This window comes from Ambystoma mexicanum, chromosome 8 (assembly GCF_040938575.1).
Source record: "Ambystoma mexicanum isolate Mex_15411 chromosome 8, UKY_AmexF1_1, whole genome shotgun sequence".
In the NCBI taxonomy this organism is placed as follows: Eukaryota; Metazoa; Chordata; class Amphibia; order Caudata; family Ambystomatidae; genus Ambystoma; species Ambystoma mexicanum.
This window is the reverse complement of record NC_090929.1, coordinates 1,516,618,096-1,516,633,075: the sequence shown is the minus strand read 5'-3', so window position 1 is coordinate 1,516,633,075 and position 14,980 is coordinate 1,516,618,096. Positions and strand designations below refer to the sequence as shown.

The 14,980-nt window shown below is 46.4% G+C and overlaps 1 protein-coding gene across 11 annotated transcripts in view; it reads left to right on the top strand.

Moving 5' to 3' along the window:
• Nucleotides 1–14,980, top strand: part of STN1 (STN1 subunit of CST complex) — a 1,349,458-nt gene that overhangs the window by 475,917 nt on the left and 858,561 nt on the right. For 10 of the 11 annotated variants that reach the window (XM_069611734.1, XM_069611725.1, XM_069611728.1 and 7 more), the window contains one exon: nucleotides 5,235–5,408. The exons of the other annotated variant lie outside the window; for it this stretch is intronic. In XM_069611734.1, the coding sequence (XP_069467835.1) occupies nucleotides 5,235–5,408 (174 nt within the window). The remainder of the gene's footprint in view (nucleotides 1–5,234; nucleotides 5,409–14,980) is intronic. 11 annotated transcript variants of the gene reach the window in all.

Here is a 14,980-nt window from a genome sequence, read left to right as displayed (position 1 = left end):
TCTGCTGGAATGAGCATGAAAAGGGGTGTAAGGTAAGAGGGCTGAAAGTGGGGAATGTGTGTTAGTCACAAAATATGTATGCTAATTTCTCGAGTGGGGCGATTAAAATAATGTGCTGTGATAACATATAGTATGAGAATGGTTGATTTTCAGATGAGTTAGGGGCTCAGGTCATGCTCAGGCAATCCTGGAAGATATGTAGGTTTAATTATTTGACCATGTTTATAGTAGGTATGCTATGTTATGGTACGGAATTTATAAAGCGTGAAGGCATCTAGGTGCTAAAACGAGCAAGCAAGCTGGGATAACAGAAGACAACCATGCTTAAAAAAGATGGGTTTTCTGAAGCTTACGAAATTGCAAATGATCTACAGTGCCTTGTAGATCAGCTGGTAGGGAGTTCCATAACGTAGGAACCAGAACCGAGAAGGAGCGTCACCCTGCTCGGGTACTATGATGTTTTGGGATTTTGGGATTTTTAACAGAGTTTGTGAAGAAGAGCGCAGCATTCTAGCTGGCCTGTAAATACTCAGCTTAGTACCAAGATAGTTAACACGGGTACCCAGTGAAAAGATATTTTTCGAAAGATCTTTTCACTAAAAGGTCACTTTAGAAAGACCACTCAGTGACTGTACATAGCGGTCTTTCTAAAGCGAACTGTCACTCCCCTGCCGCACATGAGTGCACGTAGGGGCTGACAGGCTCTGCAGGACCAGAACACGGAGGGCGAGGAGAACAGGTAAGTGTGTGTGTGTGGGGGGGGGCGGAGTGCCCGCGTGCATGTGCATTGGTGTGTGTTTTGTATGCATGTGTTTTGTTTTAGGGAGTTTGGGGGGCTGGTGGGGATCTGGGCTGAAATCCCACGGGAGAGGGTTAGGGGAGGAGCAAGGGGTTGAAATCCCACAGGCTAGGGTGGGGGGAGAACAATGGAAGGTTCAGGGGAAAACACTCAGAATATTTGTTTTTAAATGGGAAACCTCATTTTAGAAGTCTCAAGAGAAAAAGACATTTAGAATAACGGTTTTCCTATCAAAAGTAAATCGGTCTTTTTGTCTTGAGACCTTTAAAAAAAGTTAATTACACATAGAATCGTTGGCACCGGCCTTTTAAACGGCACGGTGCTTAATACAAAGTATCTAAATCCGACTGATTACAGGAAGCCAGTGCAGCTGATGTAGGAGACGCATGGACTTGGATAGTCTCAGGGCCCCAATGGCCAACCGAGCTGCCACATTTTCAAAGATCTGCAAACGTTTGACATGAGAGGATGGTTGCCTCAAGTAGATCCGATTGCAGTAGTCCAAAGACCCCTTGATAGAAGAGGTCACTACTTTGGCACGGGATTCAGGAGGGATCAAAGTCAAAATCATCCTCTGTACCTTCAGCTTAACAAATCCAGCGTGACAGGCAGAAGAGACGTGCGCTTCTCTGGAGCCACATGGGAGCAGTTTTTACCCCCAGGCTCTTAACTGATCCAGCAGAAGTAGGACAGGCCCCAGAGAATCTGGCCAGTAGTCGCTACTCCAATTTGGCTTAGAATTGAGAGAACGCACAACAAGAATCTGTTTTGTCCCCATTCAACTTTCCTCGCAATCCACTCACCAATAGAAAACAAACAGTTTTGTGTTTTGGAGGGAGGACCAGTAGTACTAGAGTTATGACGAATGAGGACCTGTGTATCATCTGCATGGGTATAAAAGTACACTCCATGTTCCGCTTACAGATCAGCTAAAGGACGCGAGTACTGATTAAAATGAAGAGGAGACAGGGCAGAACCCTGGGGAACACCACAAGTCAACACCAATGGGGTATTTGGGCGTCTGTGCTGGGTGACACTCCTATTCTGGTGACAGTGGTTAGAAATCTTGGAGTCTATCTCGCTTTCAATGCCACCCCAGGTGTGTGCAGTCCTTGGTTAAAACTGGTCATTTTTTGCTTAAGGTGCTCTGCAGGGTCCTACCTTTTCTACTTACTCATCTGCGCCTTACGGTAGTCGCCTCATTAGTTACGAGTCGCTTACACTACTGCAATGCCCTGTTTCTGGCTCTGCCTATAGGCCTGATACATCAGCTGCAGCTTCTGCTGAACCTTGCTGCCCGGATTGCAACTTCTACCCCCTCTATCCTTTATATCAGTCCGGTACTACGATCCCTTCACTTGCTTCCGGTGGCCAAAATGGTCGTACTTCAATGTCTCTGTTTGGTCCACGGCGTACTATCACCTGAGGCAGATTTTCTTCAGGATAATTCATGCCTTACATCCCGGGGCAGTCACTCTGCCCCGGTAACGCCTGTCTGGTTGTCATCGCTAAATTCCGTCTTTGTATGGTTGGTAGCCAGGCCTTCTCATCATGGCCGGTAAGTTGCGGAATGATCTCCCAGTAGCCCTTGCGTCCTGAGAATCATCTGCAATTCCGGTGCTCACTTCAAACTCTGCTATTCTAGTTCTGGGTTGGCCAAGCTCACTGGTCCTAATCGTAGCGCCACAATGCCCTCTGAGTGAACGTGCGTGGTAATAGTGTCATTAGCATAACCTAACATCCATAACATACGTAAAGCACATTTAACATCTCTTATTTCTGGTGGTTGTTATTTAAACAAAGATGTAAAGGAATTTAACTTAAAAAGGTTTAACACTTTGGGCTCCAACACCCATGAAGCCTCAAGTACTGAGATGAGGAAGAGGGAGTCCATGTGGAATGAGGGTAACATCAAGTTAACCTTCCAGACTAGTTGCCATACTAATAATCAGCTGCGCGGGACATTTAAACCTGAGGAACAGCTGCATGTTAGGAGAAGAGAGGAAAGCTGCAGAGTAAGCGAATCAGGAAGTGGACCTAACAGCAGAAGCAGACACACAGACAAGCTGTGCTGGGAGAGCCAGATGCTTACAGGCAACCCTCTGGGAGTGGAGTAAAAGTGCAGTGGACACCTGGGAAGGACCGCTGGAAGGTAGACAGCTGCTGCAGGAGATGCGATCCTGTGGGCCTGTTTCGGTTCCATCGGTAAGTTGGTGAGAAGCCGACACGGTCTGCTAGGCAGGGGAGGTCTTCCTAAAGACAGAACTTTGCCACAGCTCCATGTTACACCGCTGAGTTGGCCCAGAGAAGTAGGGGGGTGTCCCGGCATTGTCAGCAAACTTAGGAACAATTGAATAACTATTTTGGTTACTGATCAATTAGATTGGAAAGGCAAAAGTTGTACAAATCTCCTTATATGAGATGTCAATTTGGGGAAACCTGGAACAAGCATTGCCACAAGCCAAAAGAGAGAGAGATAGATATATTTTTGTATTTTTTTTTATTGACACTTGGCATTGGTAAAACAGCACATACACATATTAAACAGTAGAGAATGGCAAAAGTACAATACAATTCTACAGTATACAGTGATCTACCTTCGTATCAATACGGTGGAAGACAATTGTTAACCAGTTCTTGGCGAGGAATTCCCCTTAGCCAGATACATACGGAAGTCGGACCATTTGTCTTTCCGGCGACTAGTACTAGGCATAAAGCTAATGTACAGATTCTTCATATCATTAGCCCAGTCAACATCACTAATATCTCTCCCGTGGAAGGATGTTTGTGTCCATCTCAGAAGAAAAGCTCTCTTAGCCAGCAATAGACCCAGGTTCAGGAATCTGCGCTGAACTACACACAGGCTCCCTGTGTATCCAAGTATACAGTCACAAGCAGTTGGTACCAGTTTATTCCCTAATATATCAGATAGTGTAGTTTTGACAGCTTCCCAATAGTCCTACAGTTTAGGGCAAGACCACAGCATGTGAAGCAAGTTTGTATTTCCGTCTGTACATCTAGAGCACACATTTAGCCTATCAGTTTGGAACAAGTTTAACCTTGATGGGGGGGTGGGGTGGAGTACAATCTGTTCACAGTTTTGAAATGAATACGTCTATATTTAGAATTTAACGAGTCGGGATAGTGCGGCCTTTTTTCCCATCCCTCATATTATTTAAATAAAGAAATTGTGAAACACTGTGTCGGTCTCCCCACAGTTACCATACATGCACCTTTCCTGGTAGCATTATCATTTATATCCACTATCTCTTCTATGCGATGGTATGTGCACCTTTCCCATTGCATCGAATCTGTCTGCATGCTTGAGCACTTTTACATTCTGCTTATGAGTTCTCAGTCAATGCTAGGGTATGTGTACTTTTACATACGGCTACTAATCTGTGTCCTGCATCTAAAATGGCACCCTCCTCTTGGCTGCTGTTTTTAGTTTTGGATATTAGGTTGTGCTTAGGTGCCCCCAATAAGCCACAACTATAGACTTGGAGTACAGCAAGAAGGGAGATAGGTTGTGAGGAGGGATACAGAGCCTATGGGTGTTTGGTTATTTACTCACCCATTGACTGCCACTGACAGTGCTAATGCCTACGGCCATTCCCACCCACTACAGGCCCCTCCCTACCCAAAACATATCCTCCTAGGATCACTGTGAGCTAGCTTTTTCAAGCTGTAACATCAAACTTTGGCCTGCCATTGTTCTTGCTGAATAGTCAGAGAGTAAATAGCTTAATTGCAGTTGTAAATGTCTTACTGGTGCGATAAACATGTGTTGCGTGCCTTCAGCCACTTGATCTATAAGCATCACACATGTCCTTGCACTGAAGACTTGTTAAAAAGAAGCATTGGCAAAGCCTACAGTTTTAACTTCTGTATAGTTATTTTCCAGGCACTGATATCACGTGCCCAGGTACTCTGACAATTTTGCAGCTTTGTCTTATAGCTAGGTGGTACCTTATGGCAATGCCTATCTCATGCCTGCACAGAAACCAAAACAGTTGACTTTGTCAGTGCTTGTTCAAATGCATCCTGTACCCTCGTTGTGTACTGTTGGTGTTGCCCTTGAAATGCCACTTCTTTGTTATTGTGATTATAGCAAGTCCGAAGAGGGTAAGCTTACTGGAAGGAAGTACCCACGCATATTTAGATTGCTTTGGGGCAGCATATTAAGCTATGCCTTGGGATGGCATTAGGAGGTTGAGTGGTGGAGTGACCCTAGATTCTGGATCCCCTCAATTTGTTGGTTCGGGAGGGACCCCAAGGCATCTGCTCCCCGGACCCCAACATTTTTTAATTAAGCCCGCAGTGTCATGAACCTTTCTTTTTCGAGCAACGTATTAATGTGACGAGTATTGTCCGTCTACTTCCTAGCAATACTCTAAGGGGCGCTTTCCTTGATATACATGTTGTCTTCTTTCAGCTGCTGCTAGTTCTCATCAGAGTACAGCTGGGGGACTCGATCTCGCTGAAATGTTGAAGAAGCTTCAGGACGAGGAATCCCGGAGCTCCAACATTGACATTGGAGATGTCATTTCAGTCCGCGGGGTTATCAAAATCTACAGAGAACAACGCGAAATAGTGTCATCAGTATACCGTAAGAAATATCCTCTCTACACATCTATTGAAGTGATATGTTTTTCTCATCTATGCTTGCATGGCCGTTCGATACCCACGGCATTCACATCCGCAGGTTTATATATTTGACCCCATGTGTGCAGGGCCATCTTAAGCACTTTTGGGGTCCTGGGCACGGACATCTTTGGGGCCTCCCTCCACCAAACCAAAAAAAATGAAGTGATTCAAAATTAGCATGTTTACTCCCATTAAGTCCCTTACCCTCTTCATTCTTGCTCTGATCAGAATGAGAAACAAGTAGCATTTGAAGGCAAACATTAGCAGTCTACGAAGAGGTTACTTCTGTTCTAGTATAGACACAGGAGACTTTTTAATCAATAACCTCCAGGATGGTGTGCAGCCAGTATTATTAATGCAGGGCCGTATGTAAAGGGTACATGTAACCCCGAATAGAGAACTTCATTATGTGCCTTACAGAATGCAAAAGTGCTCACTCATAGGTAGAGGAGACCAATATGAAGGAAGGAGAAAGCTACACATACCATAGCATGGATAGTGGATGCAGACTAGAAGCTACCAGGATGGTGTCTGTATCCAGACAGACTGAGATTAGAAGTGGGACATTGTTTTCAAATAGTGTTGTCATTAGAGATAAAAGGAACATGTGCCTGTAGTGTGCAATTTATCAATTTATAGTGTAAGCAACACTGTAGCCAGTGAAACCATGAGTGCGGCTTTTTTGAAGATCATATCTTGAAAAGGAAATCACTCTGCATGGCTCACAATTTTGAAAGGTTTAGGGAATGGCAATTTTGCAAGGTTAGGTAATAAAAGATTAAATGAGATGGCCAGGATCACACATTGGTTCAGTGGTGAAGCTGTGATGTGTGCCAACTCAGCAATTTCTGCATTTGAACACTTTCTTTTCCAGTTCTTACCATGAACTAAAATAATCTAATTTGATAAAACTGACTTGGAAAGTGCACAGATCACGTTACCAAACATGACCATTTAAAAAAACTAAATATTATAGAAGGTTGTTACGCAAAATGGGAATTATTCTAGCTTCATTGTCTCCATCATTAAGGGAAGTTTATAAGTACCAGCATACCAATTGATGTGATTTAACAGATATAATCTGGGGTTGTCTTTTGTATTTTAAAGCATTAAATACTTCCAAACCACGGATTTGTGAAATTGTTATTTATAAATTGCAGAAAAACCTTTTTGTGTGAAACGAGCAGACCTTAAAAATGCTTGTCTGAGGCCTGCAACATCTGGTCAGTTCTCTTCAGTCTACGACTCCTTCCACTCAAATGGCCTATGTACGAAAAAAGATCAACTAATGGCCAGTGGTCGAGGTGGGCAGTAGCGCTGTTCCTCTACTTTTTTTTAAAATGAAGATTTACTGTTCCTATACTTTTATTTTAAAAAGAAACCATTCTGGAATGGAAGTGTAGGAAGAAGTTGAAGCTTGCTTTGCAGTGCACTGAAGGTTCACTTAAACAGCAGGCACATTTGTTTGTGGGGTTATATATTGAGCGTGGGGCGGAACTTGGCGATGGGGTGGAACTTGGCGATGGGGTTTCTCCAGCATTGGATCTTTCATGGATTCACATGCTTAGAATATCCCCGTAGTCAGACTGGGAACCCTCGGTACACATATATAGTCGTTTCCTATAGGAAAAAACTTCTGACACTTGTGTGTCCTATCCACATCTACGTCCTCCCCGAGGACGTCCACGCATGCCCCATAGGACGTAATGGTATAAAAGCCCCGCCCCTGCGCGTCCCGTCAGATTTAAACCGTCTCCAAAGATAGTGGGATCTCCTCGCGTAGTCTCTACTTTCTAGGCTATCGTTGAAATTACTCGCTGGGTTGACCGAACGAGCCTCTGAGGTTTTTTGGTCTTACCAGAATGTCGGGCAAACCGTTGTTTCGCCCGTGCGCCACGTGCGGATTGAAGAAGGTTTACGAGGGGGACGGCCATCTAGATTGTATTTATTGCCTCCACCCTCACCATTCCGCAGACCAGTGCGAAATATGTAAGGGTTTTTCTCAGAAAACCCTGAAAGATCGGAATCAGCGACTGGTGTCATGGTTAAATGACGGGGCGGGAGCATACCCTCAGTCGGAGGTGGGCTCCGTGCGCAGCGTCGCCTCGACGAAAACATCAGGAGCCCCGCGCCGTTCAACCTCGTCGGAACCACCGGCAAAGAAGACTCGACCGGCGGAAAGGGATGTTCCACGAAGCCACTCTTCCAAGGAGTCTTCAAAAGAATCTTCAAAAAAGATACCATCATCATCGTCGAAAAAACAAGGGAAGGAAAGGCCAAAATCCTCCTCGGGCGATCCTCATAGATCTGCCACGAGTAGAGAATCGGATAAACGCAGGGAGAGCACCGTTAAGGCGGGACCGCCTAAGCCACCTGCAGGCCCACCGTCGACGATGACGAACCAGTCAGTGCCCTCACTGCCTCTGACGCAGTTGGGTTCCCCCGTCATCAACCCGATGACGACGGCGACGATGTCCTCGTCGACCGAAGTTCTGGCCTGGAGACCAGAAGTTTTTGATATGGGGTTGCCAGACACGTTACTGCAGGAACAAGCAGTGTCGATTTCCTCGAAGGAAGACGACGGTTTCAGGATTGCGGGCCCGGAAGACCTTGGGCTACGAGCCAAGTCGCCATCAGGAGCAACCTGCTCTCAGGTATTTACCAATACTCCAAACGCTCAATCGGCCCTGTCCATGGAGGTCCTGTCCTCCTTACACTCGCTGCTAAAATCATTGGATGAAAGGCTTCCACCTGTGGCGTCGACATCCCCCGTCGACGAACCCGGCCCATCACACCGTCCAACCAAAACGAGTGGAATTCCGGTGACTCCAGTAGTCCAGGAGGAGGGTGAGCTTTCGGACTCTTTATCTGACCGTGGGTCAGCATCGGATATCTCCCTGTCTCCATCTAGGGATCCATCCGGGGTTTCGGATGTGGAACTGGAAACACCAAAGAGCCCCGCTCATCCATCGCCACCAGACGATATTGGCGCTTTTCACTCAATGATGGAAAAAGCATGTAAGGAGTTTGGCCTGGCCCAGCAGGAGGAGAAAAAGGACTGCTTTCTATTCGATCATATGGGTAAGAATAGACGCTCAATATTCTCAATACCCATTTTAGATCATGTCTGGAAAGAGGGTGTTCAAACCATGCGTCACCCGTTTTCTGAACCGGCCGTCAAAGGCCGCATTGAAAAGAAATTTAAAGTGCCAGACTCTACCCCGAAGTGTCTTTCGTCCCAACCTACACCTGATTCAGTGGTGTTGGCAGCGGCGACGAGGAAAGCCAAGGCTCAACACAAGTTTTCTACCCCTCCGGATAATGAGGCAAGACGCCAAGACGTGTTTGGTAAGAAGGTTCTTTCCGTGGGTGCTGCAACTGTGAAAGCAGCCAACTCTCTGGCTATTGTGGCCAGGTACGACAGGGAGATGTGGCACAGACTGGCCCCTATACTGGACCACCTTCCGGAGGAACATAGAAGAAGGGCGATGTCTCTGGTACGAGAGGGCGAAGAGGCGTCGAATCATGCTATTAACATAGCGGTGGACCTGGCAGATTCGGGTTTTAAGCAGATAAACAACGGCGTTGTTCTAAGACGCCAGGCTTGGCTTAAGTGCACCAACTTCAGACCCGAGGTGCAGTATAAGGTATTGGACATGCCCTTCGAAGGTGACCTTCTTTTCGGAGAAAAGGTGGATGAGGCCTTGAAGGGCATGAAGGAGGATTCGGATACGGCACGGTCGTTGGGTGCTCTTCAAGGTGGTAAACACTTTCGATCCTTTCGTCCCTTTAGAGGGGCATCTGGCAACTCAAGATTTTCTACACCCAGGGATAGATCCTTCGGCAGATCGGCGTACCCTTCCCAAGGATATAGACGCGCCTCTCAAAACTCAAGCCGGCGCAGAAACTTCCAGTCATCCAAGAGACGACCGACCTATTCGTCGTCGACGAGCAAACAGAAAGACCAGCAATGACGGAAAGCGCACCGTTCTGGGAGGAAGAGTGTCAAGCTGGGTCAAAGAATGGGAAAACATCACAACAGATCAGTGGGTGTTGGACACAGTGAGGTACGGACATTCTCTACTAATCAAATGCAAACCTCCAAAGTGTCCACCTATACCCCTACCCCAACCACATCTGGACAATTTGCTGCAGGAAGTAGCACTTATGTTACAGAAAGGTGCCATAGAGTTAGTCCCTGCATCGCAGAAAGGCCAAGGGGTATACTTGCGGTGTTTTGTGGTAAAAAAGCCGAACGGAAAATGGCGTCCCATTCTCGACCTACGCGACCTCAACGAGACCTTACAGAACCAGAAATTCAAAATGCTCACGCTGCAGGAAGTGATCAGGTCTGTTAAAGTGGGAGATTTTTTGGCATCTCTAGATCTGCAGGACGCGTACTTCCACATCCCTATGTGTCAAAAACACAGGCAGTTTCTGAGGTTCATGGTAGGTCAGACACACTACCAATTCGCAGTGCTCCCGTTTGGTCTCAAATCCTCCCCAAGAACGTTCACAAAATGTTTGGCGCCCGTGGCAGCCTGGCTGAGAAAGAAAGGGCATCATGTATACCCGTACCTCGATGACTGGCTGGTGAGGGGGATCCTCCTCGGCGTCGACCAACGACAGCGTACAGGCTACCTTACAGCTTCTGCAACGACTGGGGTTCGCAGTGAACTTCGAAAAGTCCTCTCTAAGGCCATCAAAGAACTTAAAGTTCTTGGGAGCTCAATTCGAAACCCAGTCGGGAATAGTGAAGCCTTCCTTAGACAGAATGTCAAAGATCAATCGGCTGACGAGTCAACTACGTCTACATGGCACACTCTCAGTGAGAAAGTATGTGGCGATCCTAGGTTCCATGGCTTCCTGCATCCATCTAGTAGCCAACTGTCGATTGCTCATGAGGCCGCTTCAGGAATTCCTAGCGGACAGATGGAAGCAGTCCACGGGTCGGTGGTCGGACAGGCTAACCGTCGACGACGATGAAATCATCCGAGCCCTCCAATGGTGGAAAAGCTTTCACAACCTGGACAGAGGGGTTCCTCTACAAGAACCCGAATTTCAGAATACCATCATCACGGACGCATCCCTGACGGGCTGGGGAGCACACATGGACAACCACCAAACCCAGGGCAGATGGTCTCCCACCGAATCACGCCTACCTATCAATGTACTGGAACTGAGGGCAGTGAGATGGGCCTTGAAATCATTCCTCCCACATATCAAGGGGTCGAGAGTGAGAGTGCTGACAGACAACACGACAGCCATGTTCTACTTGATAAAACAAGGAGGCACGAGATCCAGGACCCTTTCTGTGGAGGCTCAAAAGGTATGGCATTGGGCTTTGAAACACAACATATCTATAGTGGCTCACCATCTCCCAGGAGTGAAGAACGTACAAGCGGATTCCCTGAGCAGGAGCATGGCTCAGATACACGAGTGGGAGATGGACACCATTCAGCTGCAAAGAATCTTCTAAAGGTGGGGTCACCCCTCAGTCGATCTCTTCGCAACGAAAGAAAACAAGAAATGCGAGCAGTTCGCGAGCAGATGGCCTCAGAAAGGATCCCTAGGGGAAGCGTTCTCATTTTCTGTACGCCTTCCCTCCGTTTCCCCTTATACGGAGGACAATACAGTGGATTCGCAGATACAAATGCCGGGTCATTCTGGTGGCACCGTATTGGCCGAGACAACCGTGGTTTTCCGACCTACTACACCTATCGTTGGAACAACCGATAACTTTCCAGAAAGTTCCGAATCTCCTATCCAGGGACAAGGGAACAGTGTGGCATCACAATCCGGACAGCCTCAACCTGACGGCATGGCTCCTGACTTTGCAGAATTTGGCAATTTGAAAGTCTCGTCGGATTGCCAAAAAATTCTACAGGCGGCTAGGGCTCCTTCCACTAACAAGTCATACATATGCAAGTGGCGAAGGTTCTGTATGTGGTGGCAAACACAGCACGAAATTCGGCCTGGGGAAGTAATTCCTGAACAAATTTTACCATATCTTCTGCACCTAGCAGGGAGTGGGCTATCCTCGTCATCCATCAAGGTGCACCTGGCGGCCATCTCAAGGTTCACGAGAAGGCGACATTCCGCACCGTTATTCAGCGACAGACTGGTAAAACATTTCATGAGGGGTCTCTTTAGAACTTTTCCCCCTACGAAGCGGTTCCCACCGTCGTGGAGTCTAAATGTGGTGTTGGCGGCTTTAATGAAACCTCCTTTCGAACCAATGTCCTCTTCATCCATGCAGTTCCTATCGTGGAAGCTGGCTTTCTTAATTGCCATTACGTCAGCTAGAAGAGTGTCGGAATTACAGGCATTAGTCATAGACCCTCCATATATGAGATTCTTTAAAGATAAAGCGATACTATCAACTAATCCTACTTTCATCCCGAAAGTACCGACGGTCTATCACAAGCACTCGACCATTGCTCTCCCTACTTTCTTTGCGACCCCGTCGTCGACGGCGGAAAAGGCTCTTCATACGCTCGATGTGAAAAGAGCGTTAAAGTTTTATCTGCAAAGAACGCAGGAACTCAGAACTACCAGACAGCTGTTCATTGCATATGGTCCGTCGACGAGAGGAAGGGCAATCTCCAAGCAAGGACTGGCCCGATGGGTCTCGTCGGCAATTGCTTTTAGTCACTCCAAGGCCGGGAGACCCATACAAGGGCACCCTAGAGCCCATTCCACGAGATCGACAGCCTCCTCCGCGGCGCTGTGAGCAGGAATTCCTCTGACAGACATCTGCCAGGTGGCGGCATGGTCAGTCCCACACACGTTCACACGCCATTACTGCCTGGAAAGGCAGCATGCGGATGAAGTACAGATGGGAAGGGCAGTTCTGCGCCATCTGTTTCAATGAGGTAAGCCAAAAACGGTGAAGCTTTTGTCTTTTGCCTTGTCTATACTGGTTCTTTAGTGTGTAGGTTTTGAGTAGAAATATATATATATATGTATGTATGATGAATATGTATATATCGGAAAATATGTTGCTGCTTATGTGCCTATATAATTAGGTTTTGGGGTGTTTTGCGGTGTATGTTGCATTGCATTCTCACCTCCTTCTTTTAGGATACTGCTATACAATCTATTCTAAGCATGTGAATCCATGAAAGATCCAATGCTGGAGAAGGGAGTAGTTTCTTACCTGTAACTCCATTTCTCCAGCATTGGTATCTTTCATGGATTCACATGCGCCCACCAGCCTCCCCGAAATGCAAGGTGCAAGATATGTGCATAAACAGGTTTCCCCCTTTCTTCTTTGGAGGGGTCGAAATCTGACGGGACCCGCGGGGGCGGGGCTTTTATACCATTACGTCCTATGGGGCATGCGTGGACGTCCTCGGGGAGGACGTAGATGTGGATAGGACACACAAGTGTCGGAAGTTTTTTCCTATAGGAATCGACTATATATGTGTACCGAGGGTTCCCAGTCTGACGACGGGGATATTCTAAGCATGTGAATCCATGAAAGATACCAATGCTGGAGAAATGGAGTTACAGGTAAGAAACTATTCCCTTGTCGGGTGTGGGGGGCACACCAGCAGTGAACATAGTTCCACTATTTCTTTTCAAACACGTCGACCACTGGTAATGGGCTAAACAATGCCACCAGCATGCGAGAAGGCAATCTTCACAGAAGACAGCACAGTAATGTAAGAGATATTAAATGATTTGACCAGGATCACCATATCGTCTGCTGGCAAAGCCACGATACAAGCATGAACGCGTTGGTTCCACAGTCTTGAATTTGGATACTTATTCACCACTTGGTCTACACGTTTATGATCATCATTGGAGGTGATTGCCTAGGTTTTACAACACCCCATATGAACAAACCAATTTCTATACCATCATACAGATGACATGTTAGTTTTTATAGCAACTCCTATCTGGTGCAGGTACATTGCTGATAATAGCACCTGTTGTGTTGCAAAACCAAGTACATATGCAGACAGGTTTATAAACTTCAAACATAGGAAAGGCTCAGCCAGCCTTGCTGGAATGTGCTATTCTAATCTTTCATATGAACACATGTCTCTGCAATGAGTGCTTAACACACTAAGCTAACTTCTGAACCATTGTGGCACTCAATATATCAATATGCATTTCAACCTTTGCTATTGCCCATGATCAACATAATTCCCTCAGGAAGTAAAGAATGCTACAGGAGGTGTGCCATAAGGAACACACATACTATGTATACCACAGTGAACACAGAAAGCATTACATGATGAATTGATCAAGGTAGACTGCACTTGTCAAAATAGAAAGGCAATAGGTTTAGAGCCTCAGCAGCATGCCGTAAAATATCCTGACGTGTGCTATTTAGGTCTGGTGAACAATGGAATCTTACTTCTTTAGATCAGGCAGCCTTGTGGGGCCCCCTCCAAGGTGGGGGCCCTGGGCAAGTGCCCCTTTTGCCCTCCCATAAAAACGTCTCTGCATGTGTGGAGACCTTCCCAGCAAGCTGCCCCGAATCACGTGTACATTATGATTTGAAAATCCTTTATCGTGGCCTTGGACAGGTCAGTACTGACCTTATCAATGGAGATCTTTTCAAGTAATAGTTTATGATGCACATTATTTTAGCACGCCAGCCACTGACTAGTTAAGCAAGGGCTCCTCTTAATCAGAGTTCAGAACGGATTCACTTGCTGTGCACATATAAATGAACTGTAGTTAAATGGGCTGTTTGCAGGGATGCAGTGGTTTGCCTCTTGTCAACAGGACGGTAGACAGATTCTGTTACTCTGCTGAAATAATAAGGTGCTTTAAGGTAATACGAATCTTAACATCCCCATCATATATTTACCTCCACTTAAAATTTCCTTCCACCTTGTAATGGAATGCTTTGGGAAAAACTTTTTATACTGGGACAAGTTTATTGTATATTGTGGACATATATTCAATACATGCCATTCCTTCCTTCCCACCTTTTTTTCTTCAGTGGACCATTGTACTGTTCTCCTTAATCCTGGGTACTTTTCTTCAGCCTTTGGGGGAAGTAGCTGACTGTCCTTTCCCCATTTCCTAGACCTATAAGTGGGCATCGTCTGTGTTAAGCATTTCCCAGTATTACACCTATTATGTTGACCATCTGCCATCTGCTTCTGGCTGACCGTTTATTTTACTACATTTATAATGAGAGTAGCTTAACGTATGGCACTTAGAATAATTTAAAAGTAACACTGGGTTACACTCTACATTTTATTTTAATGTTATTGTTTAAAGCACGGACCTAGCTCGAGAGCAGCAGCGCGCTGTACAGGGTGTAGGTAGCCAGCATTTGGCCTGGAATCTCTTAACAGTAGCGCAGTACTGTGAGTTGAGGTCTATTGCACCAGTATGTGGATACATTGGAATTAGTCTTTGGTCAGGTGTTGTTGAGCCATGTTTTTAGAGATTTGTGAAATTGGAGAATTGTGGGGGCATTCCCAGCCCACACCGGGGAACAAGTTCCAGTGGGTGGGTGCGTGACACGAGAAGGATTGTTTGCGGGTCCTCCCTTTGCGGATGCAA